At 44.8% G+C, this 21,974-nt stretch overlaps 1 protein-coding gene across 3 annotated transcripts in view; it reads right to left on the bottom strand.

The window, feature by feature from the left end:
- The window catches only part of CADM3 (cell adhesion molecule 3), a 30,402-nt gene extending 9,630 nt beyond the window's left edge, over nucleotides 1-20,772 (bottom strand). Inside the window, exons 1-4 of one of the 3 annotated variants that reach the window (XM_011978690.1) lie at nucleotides 20,489-20,743; nucleotides 2,517-2,618; nucleotides 1,632-1,718; nucleotides 312-452 (exon numbers count right to left, since the gene is read on the bottom strand). In XM_011978690.1, coding sequence (XP_011834080.1) covers nucleotides 312-452; nucleotides 1,632-1,718; nucleotides 2,517-2,618; nucleotides 20,489-20,570 — 412 coding nt within the window. In that variant the 5' untranslated portion in view covers nucleotides 20,571-20,743. Of the gene's footprint in view, nucleotides 1-311; nucleotides 453-1,631; nucleotides 1,719-2,516; nucleotides 2,619-20,488 lie in introns of all 3 variants that reach the window. The other 2 variants (XM_011978698.1, XM_011978705.1) reach the window with 2 other exon arrangements.
- Nucleotides 20,773-21,974: the final 1,202 nt, after the last annotated feature.

Below are 21,974 nucleotides of genomic sequence, written 5' to 3'. Positions count from 1 at the left end.
TAAGAGATACTCAGAAAGTATGTTGGATTTCATGAGCTTCCTTGTCAGATACCTAAGGTAACATTGACTTCAGCTTCCTGTTAGAGTTGCTGTGGGGTGAAGTCACTCCAGAACCCTATAAGACTGTGCATGCTCTAAACCACAGCTGCAATACTGGAACTAGTTGGGGAACTCATGGCTTGTTATATCTTAAAACAGCATACTGCCATGTTTCGCAGCCTCTGGATGATAGGAACAGTTCCCCTTGGTGTCTGCAGTCCCCTTCTCTAGCCCATGGTTTTCACGCAGAAAGATAACTCATGAGATACTACCTCTCTTCTCCCCAAAGTAGAGAGTCTGCTGAGCAGGGTTAGACCATTGCAGGGATGAGTCCTCGTGATCTTTCACTTGGCACTTGAGCACCACGGTGCCACCAGCCACCACTGTTTCATCAGATGTCCAGGGCTGGCTGTCTGCAGGAGTAGAAGAGGGTTAGTTTCCTGAGGACCCCTAGCCCCTCCTCCCATTTCTGAGCCAAAGTACACCTCATCTAATCCAGACCATCCAAGGACCTGGTGTACACAAGGTCTCTGTGTACCCTTAAGGTTTCATGGGGGAAGGAAAAGAGGTGGTGGGTGGCGGTGGACAGAAAGACAGACCTTAGTTTCACTTACTTTGAATACACAGAAAAACAAATAGTCACTTGTTAAATGTTTCCTGAATGAACTGACAGGGCCACGAATATTTAGAGGAGTAAAGGCACCCCAAATCTGCACATACCACTCCACATGTGTCTTTTCTGATACGGTTCTACCATTTACCTTTGAAAACACACATACATATCTGTCGTTCTATGTTTTGCCTTCCTGCCACCACCTACATATAAGAACAAGAACAGGAGAAGCGGTTGTGACTAATAATCCTTAAACTAAAATGGGGAAAAGGCTAAACCAGCTCTTGGGTTGCGCATTCATTTACACAAAGGTAGCTGGTAGAAAACTGCAAAACAAACAAACAAACAAAATATTTTTAAAAGTGAAACATTTTTACATACTTTTCAATTCTTCTAACAATAACTTCCCTTCAATCAAGGCCCTTAGCATATTCCCCGTGGTATTAGTGTTACCCGCCTCCCAACACACAACCCAAATCACCATCCTGATGTCATTTTAAAGAGGGAAGGATTAAGGTTTTCTCTTCAATGTGATGAAAACATGCTTTCTAATCCTTCTCTCCTTAGTCAAGTTAAACAAAACAAAACAAAAAGGACTAGGAAGGTATCTTATGGATGAGGCATTTGAATCTCAACTGTGCCTTCTGGTCAGGCCTACCTGGGAGCCCCTCAGGCTCCAGGACACTTGCTTCCTGTTGTTCCATGTTCCCCACAGCATGGATTCTGATTTCTGGTATAGATTCCCTCATCTTCAGAACTGACTCTGTGACTCAGTAGCACTGATCCCCACCGAACAAATCTAAAATAGACAACACCTTCCAGCTCTCATTCTAATGCATCCACAAAAATCTGTTCTTTGACACTAAATTATTTAATCAACATTGCTTACGTCTGAATAGGAAACTAAGAAACTTACTTCCTACATTCCCCTGTAGAGAATTTTAAAACAACTCTATGCTCCTTTTGGAACCTACCTTACCCCTGCCTGTCTGCTTATTCCTTTCTTGGTTACTGGAATTCCATTTCCAAGAAATACCCAATGGGTGCTCCCAGCAGAGCAGAGGCCCTGAGGAATGAAGATGTGTCTGCTGGAGTTGATGCTATTGACTGATAGCATCGACTGTTCAGGGTGACTGTTCCCAAATTGGAGCACAAGCCTGGTGGTTAGTTTCAGCATTAAGAATTGTAAAAATTAGTAGAACTGAGTGAGATCTTTGGGATCATGGAATCCCTCATTTTACAAATGTAGGCAATGAGGCAATGGAGATGCAATGACTGCCTAAGCTCATTGTACTAACTTGAGTTAGAACTAGAACTTTGTTCCTGTGTCTTTCAATACGGTGCCCTTTTCCTTGAAATGCTTCTCAAGTCATCATCTAAATTGAGCCTTAAAACCATGATTCTGAGATTAGTGTACCAGGGACTGAGCTGGCTGAGTAAAGTTGAAAGTGATATATTCCTAAAACCTCTCAAATGGTTTGAGAAACCTTTCATTTACCATAGCCACCTGCCAATTTTTGACCAGTCATCCCTTTGTCCCTGGTTCCCTTTGAAGAATTCTACCTTAGATTGTGTCTTTCCAGAACCTCTTTATTCTGAGTAATATATTCCCCTGGAATCATTTTATTTTTGGAAAGAAGTGTAGGGTGTACAGAGGTCTCTGTACTGGAGTAAGGGAAGAAGGAGTAGGTGCAACAGAATTTGGTGGTGCAGACTAAGAACTAAAATGTCAGATGGAAAGGAGAAAGTGCTGTGTGGTAATGAGAGGAGTGAGAACATGTGGTGAAGGCAACATGAGTGGGAGAGGATGTGAGGATGAGTGAGGGAACTGAGGGACATTGAGATGAGGGGCCTGGATTCTCACCTTGACTGGCCAGCATGTCAGAGCTGCTCCAGACTGTGGAGCTGATGGCCTCGTCGAGTGGAGCCAGAGTTCCCAGCTCCAAATCCTGCTCCTGCCAGTAGCCTGGGGAGAGAATCTCCATCAAGCATGAGCCCTACATGTATCCTGCTACAGTGTGGGGCTCTACTTTCATTGCTGGGCATGTGGGAAAGTCTAGGTCCCTATGAAAAATAGGTCCACCGGGATACCTAACAGAAGGTAGTTTTCTCACCAACGGGAGAAATTAACTAGAGTTCTGAAAAAGGAAGTGACCTTTTCTCTGAAGGGGTGAATTAAAGGAGGATGCTAACTTTTTATCAGTCAGTCACAGAACATTAGTGCCAAAGAGATCTTAAGAGTTCATCCAGTCTAGTTCTCCGACTTTGCAGATGAGGACAATGAAACCCTTAAAGGTTAAAAGTGACTTGGTGAAGGTCACTATAGAAAAATGAAAGACCACCAAAGATTTCTCATTCCTTATCCAGAATTTTCTGCTCCACCATACGATTCACTAAAATTACTACACATATAATAATTAGAAAATACTTTCACATGTAATCCTCTTAATAAACCTGTAAAATAAGTACAAGGATATTATCATTCTTATTTTGCAGAGTTAAAATAGAATGAAATGACTCGCCCAAGGTCATACAAATAGGAGACGAAGACTAGAAATTCAATGCCTGATTTTAAATGCAAAGCTCTATTTGTTTCAACGTGAGACTCCCTCCATTGAAGAAACAGATCATGGTAAGGGCTGAAAGTCGTACCATGTCTTCCCAGATTGTTACCTTCTATGGGATACTCAAATTATCTTTTTTTCCTACTCTACCCTTAGCCCCTCTAAATGATTGAGTCTGCTCCTTCCTCTGGTACAACAAACTCCTTTTCCAGGGCCTGCGTCACCGTCTCAGCTCTCTTCCTACAAGGTGGCTCCCAAACCCTTTCTTGAGGTACTGTAAGGAAAACTAAGGAAACTGAGAAACTTTCTTCCTACATTCCCCCGTAGAGAATTTTAAAACAATTCCATGCTCCCTTTGGCACCTACCTTACCCCTACCTGTCTGCTCATGCCTTTCTTGATTACTGGAATTCCATTTCCAAGAAATACCCAATGGCCTAAGTCCCTAGCTCAACCTGAAGAGGCGGAGGGACAAAGAAACCGGCCTTGCGAATCTTTTCAGGGTCTCCCGCCGCAGGGCCCCGAAGTAGCCAATCAAGTGCGCAAAATTCAGTGAGCTCATCCGCTGCTGAGCAGAGCCCGGAGCTGCTACGTGTCCGCGCCCTGGAGTCACGGGAGAACTTCGCCAGTCGTCCCAGCGCGACCCAGAGCCAGCTAGGGAGAGGCAGGTGGGAGAGGAGAGAGGAGAAAGGGGCGCTAGGACCAAGAGAAGGCACGCGGGGGCCGGGAGGTCGAGATTACAAAGAAAAGTGGGACGTGGGCTTAGGGTCCCAGAGGAAGAAAAGGACTGGACTAGGGAGAGAATTGCCTAATCAGAAGCAAACGGAAAGAGAGGCGAGGGGCCAGAGGAGAGGGGAGGGAGAAGACGAGGGGTACAGGAGAAAGAGGGGTGGAGAGGGAAGGGAGAGAATGGGAGGCCGGAGTGGGGAGGGAGTCAGACAGGAAGCGGGCGGCGTTCGAGAGTCCTAGCATGGGAATGGGGCTCTGAGACAGCTGCGGAGGTTCCCTGGCTTCCATGGAGGCACCGCCCCTCTTCTCTTCTCCTCACAGACAGCTTCCAGGAGATTTTAGAAATTGCTCTGTTCTTAAATGGGAGAAGCGCTAATGCCCAAATGCTGAGAAGGAGTAAAGCGGAGAAAACAGAGAAAAACAGTCACAAGTAGAGAGAAGTAGGCAGGAAAGGCGGGAAGGGGAATTGTCGATAAAAGAGAGGCAAGCAGGATGAGAATGAGAGAAGGAAAGGGGGCTGGGGAGAGGGTCAGGGCTGTCACATCCAGCAGGGGCTCTCCCTGAGTGCCTCACACTCACCCTGCTACCTTCTGTGCACACGGAGGACGGAGGCAACCTGAAGGTGGTGAGTGCTCATATTGTTTCTCCGGTTATGTGTTCGTGGGTGCCCTGTGCGAACGTCAGCACACAGTAGGGAACCAAATTGGTTGTGCCAAGGTGTGGGACGATGGCAGAGGGACAGGGAGAAGACAGAGAGGAGTCACACTCAGCCCCTCGGTATTGGTGTCCAGTGCACAGTGAGTACTAAATAGGCCTTTGCTCAAATCAGTGCAGGAAATAGCCGTCTCATACCATGGTATAGGACTTTCAGTTTGCAGAGTGGATTTTCAACCACGAATTCACTTGATCTCAGAACAAACTCAAGAGATAGGCAGCCAGAAAGAACTGCTTTTTACAATGAGGTTCAATTACTTACCTAAAGGCACACAAATAGCATACCTCTCCAGAATCCTTTCTGTCTCTGATGGTGCTTTGGGGGCTTTTTCAACATTTTATGTTTCTTACAGCATTCCAGTGTGATTTACTTGCTTAGTTATCAGTCTCCTCATCTAAACTTTGAGCTGGTTAAGAGCAAGAGCCTTAAGTTATTCATCGTTGTATCTTTAGCACTTAGCCCATAGTGGGCTCTCGGTACATTTAATTGGCTCTGGTAATTCATTCAGCCACACTTGGCACTGTGCTATGTATATTGTGAATCAGGCAGAGCATGTATTCTGTCCAACAGCATGGGCTTAGTCTTCACTCTCCTGTTTCTTCTTTCATCTGTGCTTTTTTCTGCATCCTCCTCAGTTGCTTTTCTCCTTGCTCATATTTCTTTCATCCCTCCCCTCCTCCTGCATTTCATAGGCATCTTTTTTTCTGCATAGGATGAATAAGTGAAATAGTGATGTAGATCATTCAAACCAAACTGAATTGTTCAGATGAGAGGACTGATAACCAAATAATCTCCAATAAATGGCATATTTGGGATATGCATGATGTATTGCCTCTATGGGTTTACAGAGAACTCACTCTGATTTGTGGTGTCTTAAGAAACTGTAAGAGGTGGCTGGTTTTTTTTTTCTTCCCCCGGGGGTGACATTTCTCCCTCTAATTTTGAAATGCACTTATAATCTCATGTCTTCTCTTGAGAACTGACTCTTAATACGCTTGAAAGTTACCCTGTCGTTTTTATAAAATTGTAAGCCTGTATAATAAATTACGAATCGCCACTCCCCAGGGAGTGGATGAGTGATTATAATGCTATCAACAGAAACATGGATAAGTAGCAGGAATTATAACCTGGGTTGTGAAAGACTTGTACCTTCTTTGGATTCAGATTGTGTCAGTCATTTATGACATCAGCATGAATTCTCTCAATGAATTCAGACTGGAAAGGAAAACTTAGGAGTACTCTGAATGGGTGGTATGGAATTTGAAGTGGAAATAGGAGCTCAGAAGGCGCTTCTGTCACTGAGACCATACAACCATTAGTGAGAGAAGGCCCAGGCAGATCAGTCATATCGGTCACATTCTTTCCCTGCTTAGAAACCATCACTGACTCTCCAGTCTCTGCAGATAATACCCAAAGTTGTCAGCCTAGCCTTCAAGGTTCTGCACAGTCTGATGCTGAGCTTCCTTTCAGTTTTGTCTTTTCTCTACTCCACTCACCCCAGGTGCATTCCAGGCCTGTGAAGCCGTTTGGAACTCTCTCTATGAACGCTTTGTTTTCCTGCATCCATTCCTTTGCCTGCAATAACTTTGCTGATCATGCCCTTTGCCCATCTTCACACGTCTAAACCTTACCCATGCATAAAGCCTACATTTTGGGGCATTTCCTTCCAGAAGTCTTCCCTGGTTGTCCCAGATTTAAATAATTCCCCATTTCTCTGAGTTACACACTTTATCTGCTTTTTCTTAAGTTATGCATTTCTTTCTACTTTGTACTGCAAGTTTGACTTTCCTCCTAAATTATAAAGATTCCATAGGTAGGGTCTGATGCATTTTGTATCCAGTATTGGCTCTAATATAGCATATTGCATATAGAAGTTGCTTAATAAATATTTCTTTATTAAATGAATCAGATACTAAGCATCTTCCGTTGTGAGAGTTAAGTTCAAAATTTCCAGTAAAGAGGAAATAGCAAACCAAACAGGATATGAATAGGCCAAGGGAGATGGTAGACTACCCAGAAAACTGTAAGACAGAAGAAATTGGTATTTGTCAACAGTTTCTATATGTCAGGATCCAAATTAGTTGCTGTATATTCATTATTCCAGAACAATCTTTTAATAGATAAACACGATTACACACATGTTAAAGCCAAATTAAGAAACTTGTCCTTATGATATATCTACTATTAGATACTGGGATAGGATGAACTTTAAACTTAGACCTCTCTGACCACAAAGCCCAGGCTTTCTGCACATCTTTACTACACTGTCACCCTCTGCAGAAGCATGTATTTTGTGTGTGTGGTGGTAGGGTAGAGCGTAAAGTGGGAAAGATTCCTCGTTGCATTGCTGGCCAGGGGTGATTCACCTAAATAATATTTACAACATTCATCTGCAGTATGATGAAAATGACAGTATAGCAAATTGGAAATGGGTACCTGTGGTGTTGATAGTCCTGTGGTTTGTACCTGTTGAATTACATTTTTACTTGGATGCCTTAGTATACCTGCACCTATACCTCTGGGACTATTTCATGGACTCCTAAGTGCCTTACCATGTGGGACTCTTTAGATAACCAAGCAAATGGCATGTCTAGTTAAAAAAAAAAAAAAAAAAAAAAGTCTCCTTGTGTTTTCATAGCACTCTAGCACCTAGGCTGAAAACTAAAAAAATTATCTTCTTATTTGTTCTGAATTGCTTTGGAGGTTTCTTAATTCTTGATTTATTTGCTCAGGGGTTCTAGTATCTTTAGGATTTCCAGCATTTTAAAGGACAAAGTAGCCCTTTCACCCACTGATTTTCTTCTTATTGATTGTTCATGTTAAGAGTGGCAGAGGTGGGAATTGAAGAATTACTAATGTGCTTCTTTAAAGCAGCATTGGCACCTGTTATTCAGTTTTTCACTCATAGCACAGAATCTTACACATAGTAAGTGCTCAATAAATATTTATTGAATAAATAAATGAGTAACTCAAATAAATAAAAATGTATTGTCTTGAATTTAAGTAACTTTAGTGGAAAGTCTATGAAAGTCTTGCCAGCGTAAGCCCTGATTGCTTGGTTTATATATTGTCCCTGCTGTGTCTGTTTTGGGGACCTACAACATATTGCCCTTACAGCCATAAACAGGGTCACAGGTGCACATGTCAGATGGTAGAACAAGAGGACAGAGCTCTCCTGCATAACTGCTGCTGGCCTTGCCAGTGCTTGGGTCCAGAGTCCCACTTCCCTGACTGTAGAAAAAAACAGCTCCCTGAGTAGGAGTTGATGATGATGGTGATGATGATGATGATGACTCAGCATTTCTCTAACTCCAGAGTTAAAAATACTGTTCATCCCAGCCTACTTGTTATTCCTCACGACTACCATGACAGGTGGGTGGAGGAGTGTTATCTCCAAGGGAAAAACATATTGGGGGCTGTGGCCCAGAATACTGAAGGGACCCACTTTTAGAATGGTTTATCTACATCCATTGCTGGGCTCCTTGTCCAGATTATGTCATTCTCATTTTTCCCTAACCCCAGCTTCTTGTGAATTCTATGTACAGTTGGATCACACACACAAGAGACTGGCCATAGCAAAATCAGAATTAGAACTCAGCCCCTGGAGCTTTTCTTTATGCTCAGAGTGACAGTTTTCTTTGACAGTGAATGTTTGATTGTGGATTTGGAAGAAATCAGACCAGTTCTATCTGAATTCTGGTTTAGATGAAAACTTCAAAATTTGGGGGAGTTTCTTTGACTTTAGAGCACAAAACGCTGGTCAGAAGGAACTCTGTACAGTTAACTTCCTTCGGTGGTTCTTGGGCAGCCAGCAGCGATGCCACATTTACTGAAGTCACTATGTAATTTCCTAATCTAAGACTTTGATTGCCTGAATGTCAAAATATTCTCTTACATCTTGCCCTCCGTTCCTTTCTAACTCTGTCTGTCCCCCGTTAAATTCCTAATTCCCTAATGGCCACGATATAACAGTGCAGTCAAATAGAAGCTGGCCATACGGGGTGGGAGTTATTCTGTCATCTGGTACCCTCTTTCTTTTCAGATACTATTTTTTCCTTTTTCACTGCTCCTCCGGGAAAGGCCTCTTGTCCCCTCACAGGCAGCAGGATCTCCTAAAGGATCTCCTTTCCTTAGCTCCGATGCGCTCCAGCTCACATCCACTTTGGAACTTCAGAGCTCAGTCACGCTTCAGCTGCCTACCTCCCTGATCTAGGCCTTCTCTCCACCTCACTGCCCCATCCACCCTCTTTCTGGCTGGGCTACTGAGACCTTGCTCCTCCTTGTTTCCTCCCTCTATTCTTTCTGTTGCTGTCTGGTTTTTCCTCCTAGAGTCTTGTTTATCAAGCAGCCTCTTGATAAACTACTCCGTCCCAGCTTTGCTTTACTCTCCTAGGAGGCATACAGGATATGAGTGAATATAGATGGTCAATAGGAATGGAGAACAGAATCCTCACTGTAAGAAGTCCTAACATGTGGATTAGCTACTTAGCTTGGTAAAGCCTGGGCCAGAGATCCGGGATTTATGGACTGAGGAGTCCTACACTATTAGATTATCTAAGAGATTTAGATTTAGAAGGAACCTGTACCCAATCTGGACTCAAACATGTTTATTATTACACCTTGGCAGACATCTTTTGGTTCCATCCTAAGCGGGTTGAAAATGAAAGGCTTTTGTTTTCTGCTTTGGGAATGGTGTATGGCTAGGCTTTTCCAGGCTGAATAAGGAAGGAATCTTTTGAGATAGTTAGCTAGTTTGCCTGTGGTGGGTGTTAAGATGGGGTTAAAATGAAAAGCTTATCTTAGAGTTAACCCTTGATTCTCACTGAAAAACAATTATTCTTAACATTTTTTAATATCCAAAGTTTAAGAGAAAATTCAAGTGTTTTTCCCTATCCAAACTTTAAGGTATTATGAATACATGTATTTTACATATTTCCTAAAACCTTTAAGCCAACTTGCATATCTGGCCATTGCCTAGTGAATCCTAAGGGTCAGAGGTGGTTATTTCTAAGATCCTTTTGATTTTACGGAAGGATGGAACTAATGCCCTTTCTGACTCTCTATTGCCCAAATTCAGTAATGCCTTTTTCTCTTTCTGTTGCACCTAATTATGCCCAAAATATTCTCCCCTCTATGATTCTTAGAAGTGTAGATTTTTATAGTTGACAAGATATTAAGTATTAACTGGTCCAATCCTCTTATTTTAAAGATGAGGAACCAAGGCTCAGAGAGGTTTAGGAACTTGAGCATGGTCACACAGGCAGTGAGTGAGACCTGTACTCATTGACAGTTCATAGCAGTCCTTGTGGACTGGCTAATTCAGTGATTAATTTGACACTAAGTGTGATTATATTTCCACTGACACCTACCCTTCCTATGCCCCATCTCCTGTACACGATACTGAGGAACTCCAGGACCATGGACCTTAAGAGAAGTAAGTCTACTAAATGCCCAGTAGGTTGGGGAAGTTGGGTTATGATGAAGAGGGAGTCCCTGAAGATGGGGCAGATGGCATCTTCTTACACTTCAGGGCTTTACTGGCAGGTTCCAGTTCACACAGAAGAGGCCATCAGGCAAAAGTCACTGCCATGCCCTCTGGAGCTCAAAAGGGTGACTGTGAGGACAGGTCGCATGTGTGTGTGCATGTGTGTGTGTGCGCGCGCTTGCTGGCATCTGCATGGTGAAGAGCTGAGGGAATGCTAACCTGATTGTGAAGCAGGAGACAGGGGCCAGAACAGAAGAGAAAAAAAAAAAAGCAGAGGAACATGTCCTATTCTTGAGCTGGAGAGAGAAAAAATCTGGAGGCAGAAGTGGGCTTGTGGTAGGCTGAGGGGGGCCCTCAGAGACTTAGTTAAGATTCCAAGGAGCAGAGACTGGGAAGTGGGTGGCAGTGAAGGAGGTGGGGACAGCTGTTGCTTTGATTTGCTATTGAGTCAGTGTTCTTGGTGCATTAGCACCAGGAGGGAGCCCTGGGCTGGCCCCCAACCAAAACAAGCCCCTCTGTAGCCAATACTGAGTTGTAGCAAGAACTGCAGTTGAGAGAAAAAGGAAGGGGATTCGATCCCTGCCTTAGCTGCTTCCTTCTGGGACTGGGCTATGTGCTGTAGACAAGCATCTGGTGTTCTGCCCGAAGAGCATGGGAGGGTGAGGTGAAACAGCACAGGGGAGGGCTCAGTGAGGACCTCTAGAGCACAGATTCTGTGCAGGTACTGACTCTCTTCAGCTGTTTTGGAGTAGGCCCCTGAAGACAGGATGATAACAACCGTGAGCCATTTTAGGAGTGTCTGTTTATCCCATCTCCTCATTCACTTCTCACTATGATCAAACACTTTAGACACACGGACAGGTATGACTTGAAATCTGCATTCTAATGCAATACAGTCAGGAGGCCAGACTTTGAACTCTTAGTTGTCCTCTTAAACTAGGTAGAGGGGTTTTATACCCTTTCCCTCAATTTATCTTGCTGCTTTCACACATATGTAATAGAACTGGGGGGAAAAAGTTCCTCATCTTAGGAAAGTACTTGAGAAAGGAAACATAACAGATTCCAATGCAGAATTCAATTTAGCTCATTGGAAGGGTATGGGAAAATAGAGACTGGGAATGGGCCAGAAAGCCCAGAAAATCAGGAGAAATAAAGAATAGATTCTCTGGAGATGAAAAATCTCAGCCCAGGTTCCAACAGCTTGCTTCTACTCTGCAGTACCTATCCCAGTGCCCCAATACCTGTCTGAGCGCATGGATGAATTCCCTTTCTCAGTGGGCTCTGTCTTGTTCTCCTATGCTCCTTACATTGCACTTTAGATATTTCAGGCTGATGGCTTGGTGTGGTGGGATAACAATGCTGTGGAAAAGTTTAATTTGTTAGAAGTCAAGCAAGAAAGCACTCATCTCTGCTGGTTCTTATTTTCCTGACTTGTTTTTACTGTTACCCTTCACTGGATGATCGGAGTCAAGGTGTGGATGGCAGGTTCAGGGCAATGGTTAGGAGCATTACATGAAGAAAAATGTGTTCTGCTCTACGCACCCACAGTACTCTGGTTTCACTGATTCCCCCAATCCTAACTGCTATTTAGTCTCCCTACACTCTCCTCACTTAAAAAATAAAAGTCTGTATTTTTAAAATTGCTATACATTGTTTGCATTAGCCTCACTTTGTGCCTTCCTGAGAATTTAACTCTTCCGTGAAACAGATACATTCTCCCAAGTCCACAGATCTCACAGTCCCCGAAATGGAAAATAATGCTGTTCTGACAAAAAGAACTCTTATCTCTCTTCTTAAATCTCCATTGAGTGTCTCCTATTTGATGTGGGCAAAAATATTTTTGTTCCCTAAGATGGGTGCATATTTTGACATGTGCCCTTCAACACACACACATAAAACACTCTGATTCTCACTAATCATATTTCTGGGTGTTTTTTTTTTTCTGACATGAACACACAGATTTTATTATGACCCAGATACAGAGTCCTTTTCACATGCCCATATTAATCAGAACCCCTTACTTCCAGAAAACCATATGGCTTAAACTCAAGAGATTCTCCCCAAAGCAGAATTCAGGCTCTCTCTCCTGCTCAAACTCCCCAGGAGAGGGCCAGAATCCTCTCCTCTCCAGGGCTGAGGCTCGGTCCATCTGTCACTGACATTGGACTCCAGGACTTGGAAACCAGAAAAGAGTTGGCATTAAGTGGCAATTGAGGATAAATGAAAATATGGGAGGCTCAGGGGCTTAGTGGTGGTAATTTTTATATTTTTGTGAGATTAGCAGATAGAAATTATGGGAAGAAACATATATGTATTTGGAAAGATCTCATCCTTAAGGACTACAGTAAGAACTAGTGAGTGCAATTGTTCTACTGTAATTTTTGCATTTGCTGGGAAAAAAAAAAAAAAAAGATTAGGAGCAGATGGTAAAACTGGCTTCTCATTTTATAATAACTCAAGAACTCAGCTCCAGGCTCTTCAAAGACTGACTGACCGCTATGCTAAGTTCCAAATTACCTGTCATTGATGTACTTACTGAAATCAGAATTGGAAGCAAAGAGCCAGGTCATAGAAGGGTAAAAGTAAACATATGAAACAAAAATATGCATATTTCCAATAAAATCTTGTATCAGAAGTACTAGTTCTTCATCCTACCTTGCCAATATTTGGGAGTATCTGAAGAAAGGGGAGAAATGAATAATGGCTAGCCTACAGATGAGTGCCTGAGACATCAGCCTTCATTTCTTTTTCTTTTTTTTTTCCTAGGGCAAGGTGATGCACCTGACCTTCTTGACCCTGAACTAGAAGTAAATGAGCTAAAGGTGCTTATAATTAGCAATCAATACACAATTAGTGTAGGTGTAGCTGGGGAAAGGGAAAATAAATCCTTAGAGAAGACAACATTTTAGTTTGTTCTTTAAGTTATTTAGCTTTCTTTTTGTTCTCTTGGAGACTTCCAAGAGAAAGATAGAGAGAGAAGAGAAGGTTAAAGAATTCCAGGGGTAAGAGTTCACATTAAAGAATGATATATGTGCTGAAAAATATGTTGAGATTTCTGTATTTGAGTCTTTTTTGAAACCTGCCTGCTCTTCATGAGAATAGGGGGTTTAGGAAGATGAGTCGATGGGAGACACTCCAGCTGTTACTATAACCCTAATTCTGTCTTGCTGAAGGCTCGCTCATAGAGATAAATCACTCTCATTACCTGTCCTTGAGGAATGAAGTTTCTCCTTGTTTCAAATGAAGAAATGAAAGAGGGGTCCTGGAAATTCATCCTGGAAGCCTGCCTCTTCTACCTTACTCTGCTGTAGGTCACTCATAAGTATTAACTATTATATTAACTTTTATCCATAAATTGACATGGGAAAATCAGCATTTAGGGGACGAGAAGCTTGTGTAGTTCTGATGTGATGTGAAGAACAGGCTGGCTAATCTAAGACTGACAGGAGCTGAGCGCTGTCAGCTCCCTACCCCGTTTGATATCATCAGTTTATTGGAAGATACCCTCAAAGCATAGCAGAGTACAGTTTAAAGATGCATCTACTGAGATACGGCCAAGGACCTGTGCTCTCGGAGAAGATGGTTATATTTAAAGGCATTTAGTTTTGCACAAGGTGGTTATGAAGGTGGGGAAGTTAAGTCAAGATTTTGATATTTGTTTTCTCCCGTACATATACTAACTAGGCCTAACCCTGCTTAGCTTCCGAGATCAGACAAGATCCAGTGTATTCAGGGTGGTATGGATGTATACTTGACACTTGTTTTCTATACCTCTCATTTACCGGATTCCTCCATTATCTATTTTGATAACCCATTGTTATGTATTGTCTTTGCTAAGGTTGAAGGAAAAGGGTAAAAAAGCACCATCACGGGAAAGTTAGAGTTGGTTGTCGTGCTCAGAGTGCTGTTAAGAGGTACATGTTTATAAACTGAGTAGGATTCATTTTACATTCCACACTTATAGTGTATACAGTCAATCCTGCATATCTATGGGTTCCACCTCCATAGATTCAATCAACTGCAGATTGAAAATATTTTTAAAAACTGTGCCAGTGCTAAACTTGTATAGACATTTTCTCCTGTCATTATTGCCTAAACAATACAGTAAAACAACTATGTACATAGCATTTAGATTGTGTATGGTATTATAAGTAATCTAGAGATAACAAAGTATACAGGATAATGTGCATAGGTTATATGCAAATACCACTCCATTTGATATCCAGGACTTGTGCATCTGCAGATTTTAGTATCTGTGGGAGGTCCTGGAACCAATCCTTCATGGATACCAAAGTACAACTCTATATGGTTATCATATAAGAGCAATACTATCTCAATCTAAAACAGAACTATATATAGTTGTATTTTTAATCTATGAATCCAGATATGACAAAACATTCAATTCTTTTGAGGCCATTTGAGGTCACTGTAGGCCACAATTTCCTGAGCATCTTACAAAAACCTTCTAGCACTGCTTTTTTAACCTAAGAATTGCTTGCCCTTCTGTTCCCTTCCTGCAGTTGATTAGATGGCTGTGAGGACTTCCTAGATCTGTATCTCAGAGTTTTGTTATGTGTTTGTGGTGGAACAGGTCAGGGACCATAACCAAGAACATGTGTGTGTTTGTGGTGGCAGGGAGGGAGATTCTAGCCCTGTTCTGGGGACTGCACTGTGGAGAATAAGGAGATTATGAAACTTGGAGGTAAAACAGGACCATGGAGAGCAACAAGAAAAGCCTGGAGTGTCACTGTCAGGGGCTAGCACCATGGAGAGCTCAAAGCACAGGTATAATAGCTTGCTCCATAAAGAACAGGGAACTGGGATCATGGGGTAAGGCAGCCAGCTCTCAAGCACAGGAACTAAAAGAACAGACATCATGCTTCTATTAGGACCACTCTATGCTCATCACTTGCTCTCTCTGAAGTGCTTTATTTGAACCTATCAGGGTGATACACAGCCAAGAGACTGTGCTGAAAAATGAGGACCACCACCAGACTCAGTTTGTCAACATGAGCCTCTGTGATTACATTAGATACCTACATATTAGTGGTGACGGAGGGGCTTTTAATATGCTTTAGCTTACCATGAGTAAAATTAGGCCTATCTTCTAAAGACGGAACTGAGAGCCTGTGCTCCCTCAGAGACAGTAGGGCACAAGAAAGTCAAAATACGTATTTTCGTCAGGTAGGGTATGAGATGTATCAGACTCAGAATGTCCCAATGTATCCAAAATTGCTATAAGTAGTTCAGACAACCACACTAGAAGACAGGTATGGAATCATGCCTCTTGTTATCAGGATTTAGAAGTTTCTCTGTTAGTTGAGAAATTTCATGACTGTCTTAAGGGTTAGGAAAATATTGGTAAAGAGAGAAATGATTTTTTAGTATTTGCTGCTTCAGTGAAGAGTATGTACCTTTACTTATTAGCATCTTAGCTTCTGTTGTGTAAAAATCCCAACAGATTCATGTGTTCAAGCCTCCTGAGAGCTTGACTTCTCTGTACTAGAAGGGATGGATCTCCTTGTCATATATAACAGAATTGGACTGGGTTTCTACTTGGGTAGTTATTGGAGCCCCGGGCACCAGCTGGTTCTGACCTTGTAAAAAATGATCACTGCTGCTGATCCTAGAAGCAGAAACAGGTCTCTAGCCCTGGAAACTTATTCTTCTTCATTTTATGATGACATGGAGTGTTTATACTTAATCTGAGCAAGTTCTTAGAAACAGAATCTTTTTCTGATGGCTTGCTTCTCCAGGGTCCTTTTCTGATAGTTTGTTTCCCTCTGTCTTTTGTAAGCATTTCCACGGGGATTGCTATTCTCAGAGATTAAGGGTGGACCTCTAAAACACGACCTCATACAGGAAACAAAATATTCTAGTACATGGGCCTATGGTCAGTGTTAAACACGAAACATTACATTCTAACATGAAAAATAAAAGAAGATATAATTACGAAAACTTTATAATAACTTTGAATTTTTCACTCAGTAGTCAGTAAGGAACTGGTCCAGTCCACAGCTTGCTTTCAACAAGAATCTGGAACCTAGATCACCATCCTTAGGTAAAACTCTATTACAGAGAATTAGATGACAAAAAAGGGATTGTTGAGCCAGTATGCAGTTCCACTGGAGTAGGAAATAAGAAAGAATAAGACTAGTCACAGCCCCAGGGGTTTTCTTTCTCTGGTGATATTTGTGAAGATTTTTTTCCTACCATGTGATTTAAGGAAAATAAACTTTTGATCCCATTTTACATATTATTTGGACTGCAAGAAAGTAGTAACATCAAGAAGTACCAAAACCAAATCTAAGAATTTACAGAGCAATGGCACAACCTCTCAATTATTTCAAAGTAACCAGAACGCCAAAGAGATGCTGTCTGTGGAAATTTATGGCTGCAGAACTATGAGTCACTCTCTCCAAGTGAGTAGTGAATATCTCCAACAAGGTACTCTTGCAATTAGATTTGGACCTCCTTTCTTCTTCAGTTGGAAGAGGAAGGAGAAAGAGCCTAAGGGTAGTAAGCTGGCTCATTCTGTCAGTCTAGGACAGAGGATTTTGAACTGTGTGGCAGAACCCCAGGTAGTTCCTTAAGGATTATAGGAATGTGTAAAAGCCAGTAAGACAGGGAAAAGGGATATAGGTCTTACTTCACTATTTCAACAACAGCAGTTCTCCTTTGATATGTTTTTCTCATTTGTTAAAAATGTCTCACATCTTTGTTTTAAAAACAAAATGGGAAAACTCCTGCCCTAGAGGAAACTATTAAAACCAGCAGTGCTATCCAGATCTATGGAGAAGCTTAGAATAGAGTGGCATAACTGCTGGGTAGGCAGTTGACATTACATAGGTTAGGACCTACATGAAACACACTGATTTTCATGGAGTTAACTAAACTCTGCTATATGAGTGTCTCTGTGATGGTCTTAACTTTTCCGTGCTAGAAGATGCACATGTCTAAAAGGAGAGCATATCCTTCCCAAGAGTTACAGCTGCAACTAGGAGGAGAACAGGAACAGAAACAGAACAGTTACAGCTGCAACTAGGAACAGAGACTGGATGGAGTCGATCTGCCAAACAGATCTGTGGACAGCACTAGAGCGAATGCCTGCTGGACTTCTCTGGCACGTTGGGCATGATGTCCTCACTGGGCATCTGGCCAGGGGGCTGTAGAATGAATGATAGTGGACAGAGGTCATTGAGAAGAAATAGATGTTCATGTGTGGGGCAGCGCAGTACAAGGTTAAATTGCTATAAACTTATCTGAAACAAAGAGAGGCTATCCGTCTATCTGTCTTTACCCTAGGTCAATTCACAGAGTGCTGGAAATAACTTGAGAAGGAAGAGCCCAAGAAAGCTGGTCACAGTGTTGAATACTGAGCTGTTCACCAGAGAGAGGACACATTAAGTTCATAGACTTGAGTCCTCCAAAGCTAGAATTGTCAACCACAGTGAAAACTAGTGGAGAAATGTGAGAAGGAAGGGCAGATGGGACATTCTAAATGTCTTACCTATTCCTGAGCTGTTGGCACAACTCTCATGGCCAGTCTTAGATATCAGTTGCTTGCCCTCTCAATCCCTGTTCAGCCTTATGAAGCTTAAGAAATTTATGCTGTGCCCCAGGGGACGATATGCCCCAGCAGCACATTAAGTTTGTTTCCTTATTCTAAATGGGAAAAGATATGCTACCACAACACCCTTGACAATTCAAGCATCAGCATAAGAGTATCTTGTCCTTAAACCTTCACACCATATCTCTCATAGTTTTGGTCAAGCATTACCAGTTAAGTACATATTGCCTAGTTTTCTTCCCAGGGGCCCCAGGCCAACTCAGGGGTACTAGACACATGTCCATGATCCTGTGCAAAATAGTCTTCAGGATTACTATCCGTGAGCATTAAATCTACGCATTTACCTCCCACCATCAGCACTGGCCTTCTTAGATCCAGAAACTAAAAGATAGAATTAATTTAAGATAGAAGATATAGTGGTTATGTCTCATGCATCAGTGTGTCCTGAGATACTGCACACCAGACAGATGTCCATTATCTGTGAAGATAATGCTCTCCAAGGAAAATGATGCTTGGTTTGACTCTTCTTTGGAAACAGACCCCTCCTGTTCATCTCCCACTTCCCCACCTCTCCTCTGGAAATTCCCCATTTAGAAGTTACTGTTTTCCACTGTTTCTCTCAGGCCACTGCTCTGAAACATATTTCTAAATATGAGGATATAACATTTCTCTTCCTCTCAACTTTAAGCCTGAATAGGGGCTGAGCCCCCAATTTGAGGACCAAGAAAGAAGAGTGTAGTCAGTGAAGAAAGACTTGGCTAGTATACTGATTTACTCTAGTCTATAGTTTTTTTACATCTTAGAGTAGAAGAGCTCACAGCTTTCTGGATGACGTCTTTCTCTCTTTTTGGGGCCCAGCCTAGCACCATCAGTTCCCATTGCTGAACGGCTGCAGTTTGGATCATATTTGCCTCTCGTTATAAAACTCAGCAGGTTAGAAAGGCCAGGGGCTGCAGCTGAAAGTCGAGGCCTAGTAGGAGGGTCATTAGTGAGGCACAAACACCCAGCAGCCTCTCTGTCTTGCACTTAGCCTGCTCTCCCCAAAGACTCCCTTCAGCTCCTCAGTGAGTGGGGTCGTCAGTGCAGTCCTCTGGGGAAGGGGATTCCGCGTAGGGGAAAGGAGAGGCTGCTGTCTCTGTGGTGACTAGGGCGGGAACTCCCTTTGGGGAGTTTGATGGGTAGAGGGCGGAAGGAGTCAGCCAGCCAACTATAGGGAGGGGATCCCCAGGGTCCCCATAGCAGGGAAGCTCCTTTATCACGATGGAGACAGGTCTGAGGGAGGTCAGGCGAGGTAGAGCGATTATTCCTCCAGTACCCTGGCTCTTCGCCTGTTTTCCTCAGATGAAATTCTCTACATCATCCTCCCCAGTTTCAACCCCTCCCCTCTCCACCCCCGCCCCGCCCTGTGCCCATCCCTGCTGGCCACTGGGTCCATCGCCCAGGAGCCACCTCCCCTTTCTCCTCCCCTGCGGTTCTTTCTGTTTTTCGTTGGCATCTGGCCGGGCATAGCCACCACCCTCCCCCTTCACTCTCCCCACTTCCCTTTGCTCCACAGAGGTCCTGTTCCCTCTCCCCCTTCCTCCATCCCAGCCCTCCTCCTCTTCCAACAGGGCGCGGGGAGAGGAGGATGCATTCCTTTAGTCTCTTCACAGCCGGCCCTCCCTCCTCAGGGACCTGAGGCTGGGAGCGGTGGCCCCCTTCCGGGTTTCCCTACACGCTGCCCCTCTGCCATCCCACTAACCGTTAGTAGCCTTTAAGAAAGCTGAGGTGCCCCCACAGCGCTGACCTACATAGCCCGGCCCAGGGCGGGAGGGGCTCTTCCCCAAGTCCCCTCACCCCTGGCCCCGCCTCCTTTCTCCCCCGACTCCCTTCCTTCATCTCTCTACCATTAGGAACCGAAGAAGGTTTGAGTTCCAGACTGGGGCAAAGGGGCTAGGTATGCTACCCCACCCCAAATTTGGGAAAATCAGTGCTTAGCCCGGGAAAGCTTTGGGTGTCTCATGCATCCTCCTCCCCAAATATCTTGATTCTTTCTTTTGCGCTCCCCCCCCACCCCCACCCCGCCTCTGCTCCTGTCTGGATTTCTTTTCCCAGCTTCTACCACTGCCAGGGATATTGCCATCCTGGGCCCCCTCCGCCCTGTGTTGTTGTTTTGCTCCAAGGATAAGGGCCCCCTTCTTTGCCCACGCCCCCCTCAGCAGCCTCACCCAGACCCCCTTCTCTGCCCACTCGGAGCTGCGCCGCGGGTGGCGGCGGGGACGGGCGGGGGAGCAGAAATGTTTGCATACAGCAGTTTGGGGGATTGCACTGGCTACCCAACCCCTACAGACATACATACACAAACACCCGACACACGCCCTGACTGAAACAGCGACAAATCTCACTCCGCCCCCAACACACACTGACACAGACATACACACAGATACTGACACAGAAACGCAGAGCCAGACACCAACACAGACGCGCGCGCACACGGACAGCAACACATCCAGACCCGGGGCTGCTCCTAACGGACATCAGCCCCGAAAGCCAAATCCCGGTGCACACGCAGACACACGCTCGGTGGTGTACACAGAAGGGTGCACACGCCGGCACACCCACAGTCCACAGAGACACGGATGCTCAGAGACAGACACAAGGGTATTAGCAGCGGCTGGTGACTTTAACCCCGGTTCCAAACAAAGCCAACAGGCTCCCTCCGCCAGACTCCCGATCCCAGCCCCCGCCTCGGGTCACTCCCCTCCTCCCCAGGCGCCGCCCCCTCCCTCACTCACCGTCCTGGGAGAGGTTGGCCCCACTGGGCGCCCAGCAGCAGGCGAACAGCAGGAGCAGGAGCAAGGCGACTGGGGCCCCCATCGCGCTTCCCGGCCGGCTCCCTGGCTGGGCGCTGGCGAGCCTGAATCCCCGGGGGCTGGGGATGGGGAGGGGGTGGACTACGACGTTGACCTAAAGGGCGCCCCCGAGCCGCTTCGGAGCCCGGGGCCGAGGTGGGGACCGGGAGGGAGCCGGCGCTGCTGCAGTCGCGGGGATTAAATAGGGCGCTCGGAGCAAACCATTTGGTTGGAGGTAGAGGGGGGTTGGCGGGGGGTTGGGCTGGTCGCGGGGGGGGCAGGCTGCCGCATTCCCCACTCCCCCCACCTTCAACACCCCCTCCTTGCCTTCGTGGTGCCTTCCACCCTCTCCCCCGGGAGCTCTGCCAGCCGGGCTCGGGTGTGGATCAGAGGGAGGGAGCTGGCTCAGCAGTGGGACCCCCCGCTCACTCCTCTTAGGCTTGGGGTGGAGGGAGGGGAGTCGGACAGGGCCATGGGCCAGCTGGCGAGCACGGCCACTGCAGGCCTGGACAAGGGCGTGCCCACTAGGATGAGATCCTCCAGCTCCGCCCTCCATCCTTTGGCAACTGGGGATCCCCTTAAGCCCTGGGGTCCCCCACCAACCATGTACCCAGGGACATCTCGCCAGTGGATAACTACTAACTCTCAGCTTTCTCCTAAACACTAACATCTCTAATTCCTCTTACCCAAGAGCCCATAGTTATCTGTCCAGCAACAATTTGTGGCCCCCGGCCTTAAGCCCTGGGGTCCCCCTATCAACAATGTACCCAGGGACATCTGTCCAGTGGATAATTGCTAACTCTCATCATTCTCCTAAAGGCTAACATCCCTAATTCCTCTTACCCAAGAGCCCATAGTTGTCTGTCCAGCAAGAATTCGTGGCCCCAGGCAATCTCCCTTGAAAGGCATCTTCCAGCAAACTCCCAAGCCTTGGGAACCAATGTCTCCCTCAATCTCACTCAAGGAAACAACTCACCCTCTGAAAACATGATTTCACCCCAGACTCTTGCCCAATCTGGCAGCCTAACAAAGCAACTCAGTCGTTTTCTTTCTTAACCCTCCCTATTCTATCCCTTTAACCCCCAGTCCTTTTCTCCAATATTTTTTCTTCTTTCTTGATCTTTTGCAGGATCTTGCCCATCTCAAGTTTGAGTTAGTAAGGTTCATGGATGAAGAGTCTGATCTAGAAACCCTCTAAGGACCCCTGCATCTGTGACCAAAGCAACTGTCATTCCTGAGGCCAGATATAACAAGATGATGAGAGGTGACAACGTGCTAGCAGCACTCGCTCGCTCTCGGAATGAAGCCAGCGAGACCAAGAACCCACCAATTCCGGACACAATGAGAGATGCAGGGTGTTTGCGCTTGGTCTTGGCTTAAGTGTCCCAAATCCCTGGTGTTTGCCGTTCTTTGTGACTGAGTATCTCTG

Source organism: Mandrillus leucophaeus, unplaced genomic scaffold, assembly GCF_000951045.1.
Source record: "Mandrillus leucophaeus isolate KB7577 unplaced genomic scaffold, Mleu.le_1.0 Scaffold1034, whole genome shotgun sequence".
Lineage (NCBI taxonomy): Eukaryota > Metazoa > Chordata > Mammalia > Primates > Cercopithecidae > Mandrillus > Mandrillus leucophaeus.
The sequence above is the reverse complement of the archived record's forward strand: the minus strand, read 5'-3'. Positions and strand labels throughout refer to the sequence as shown.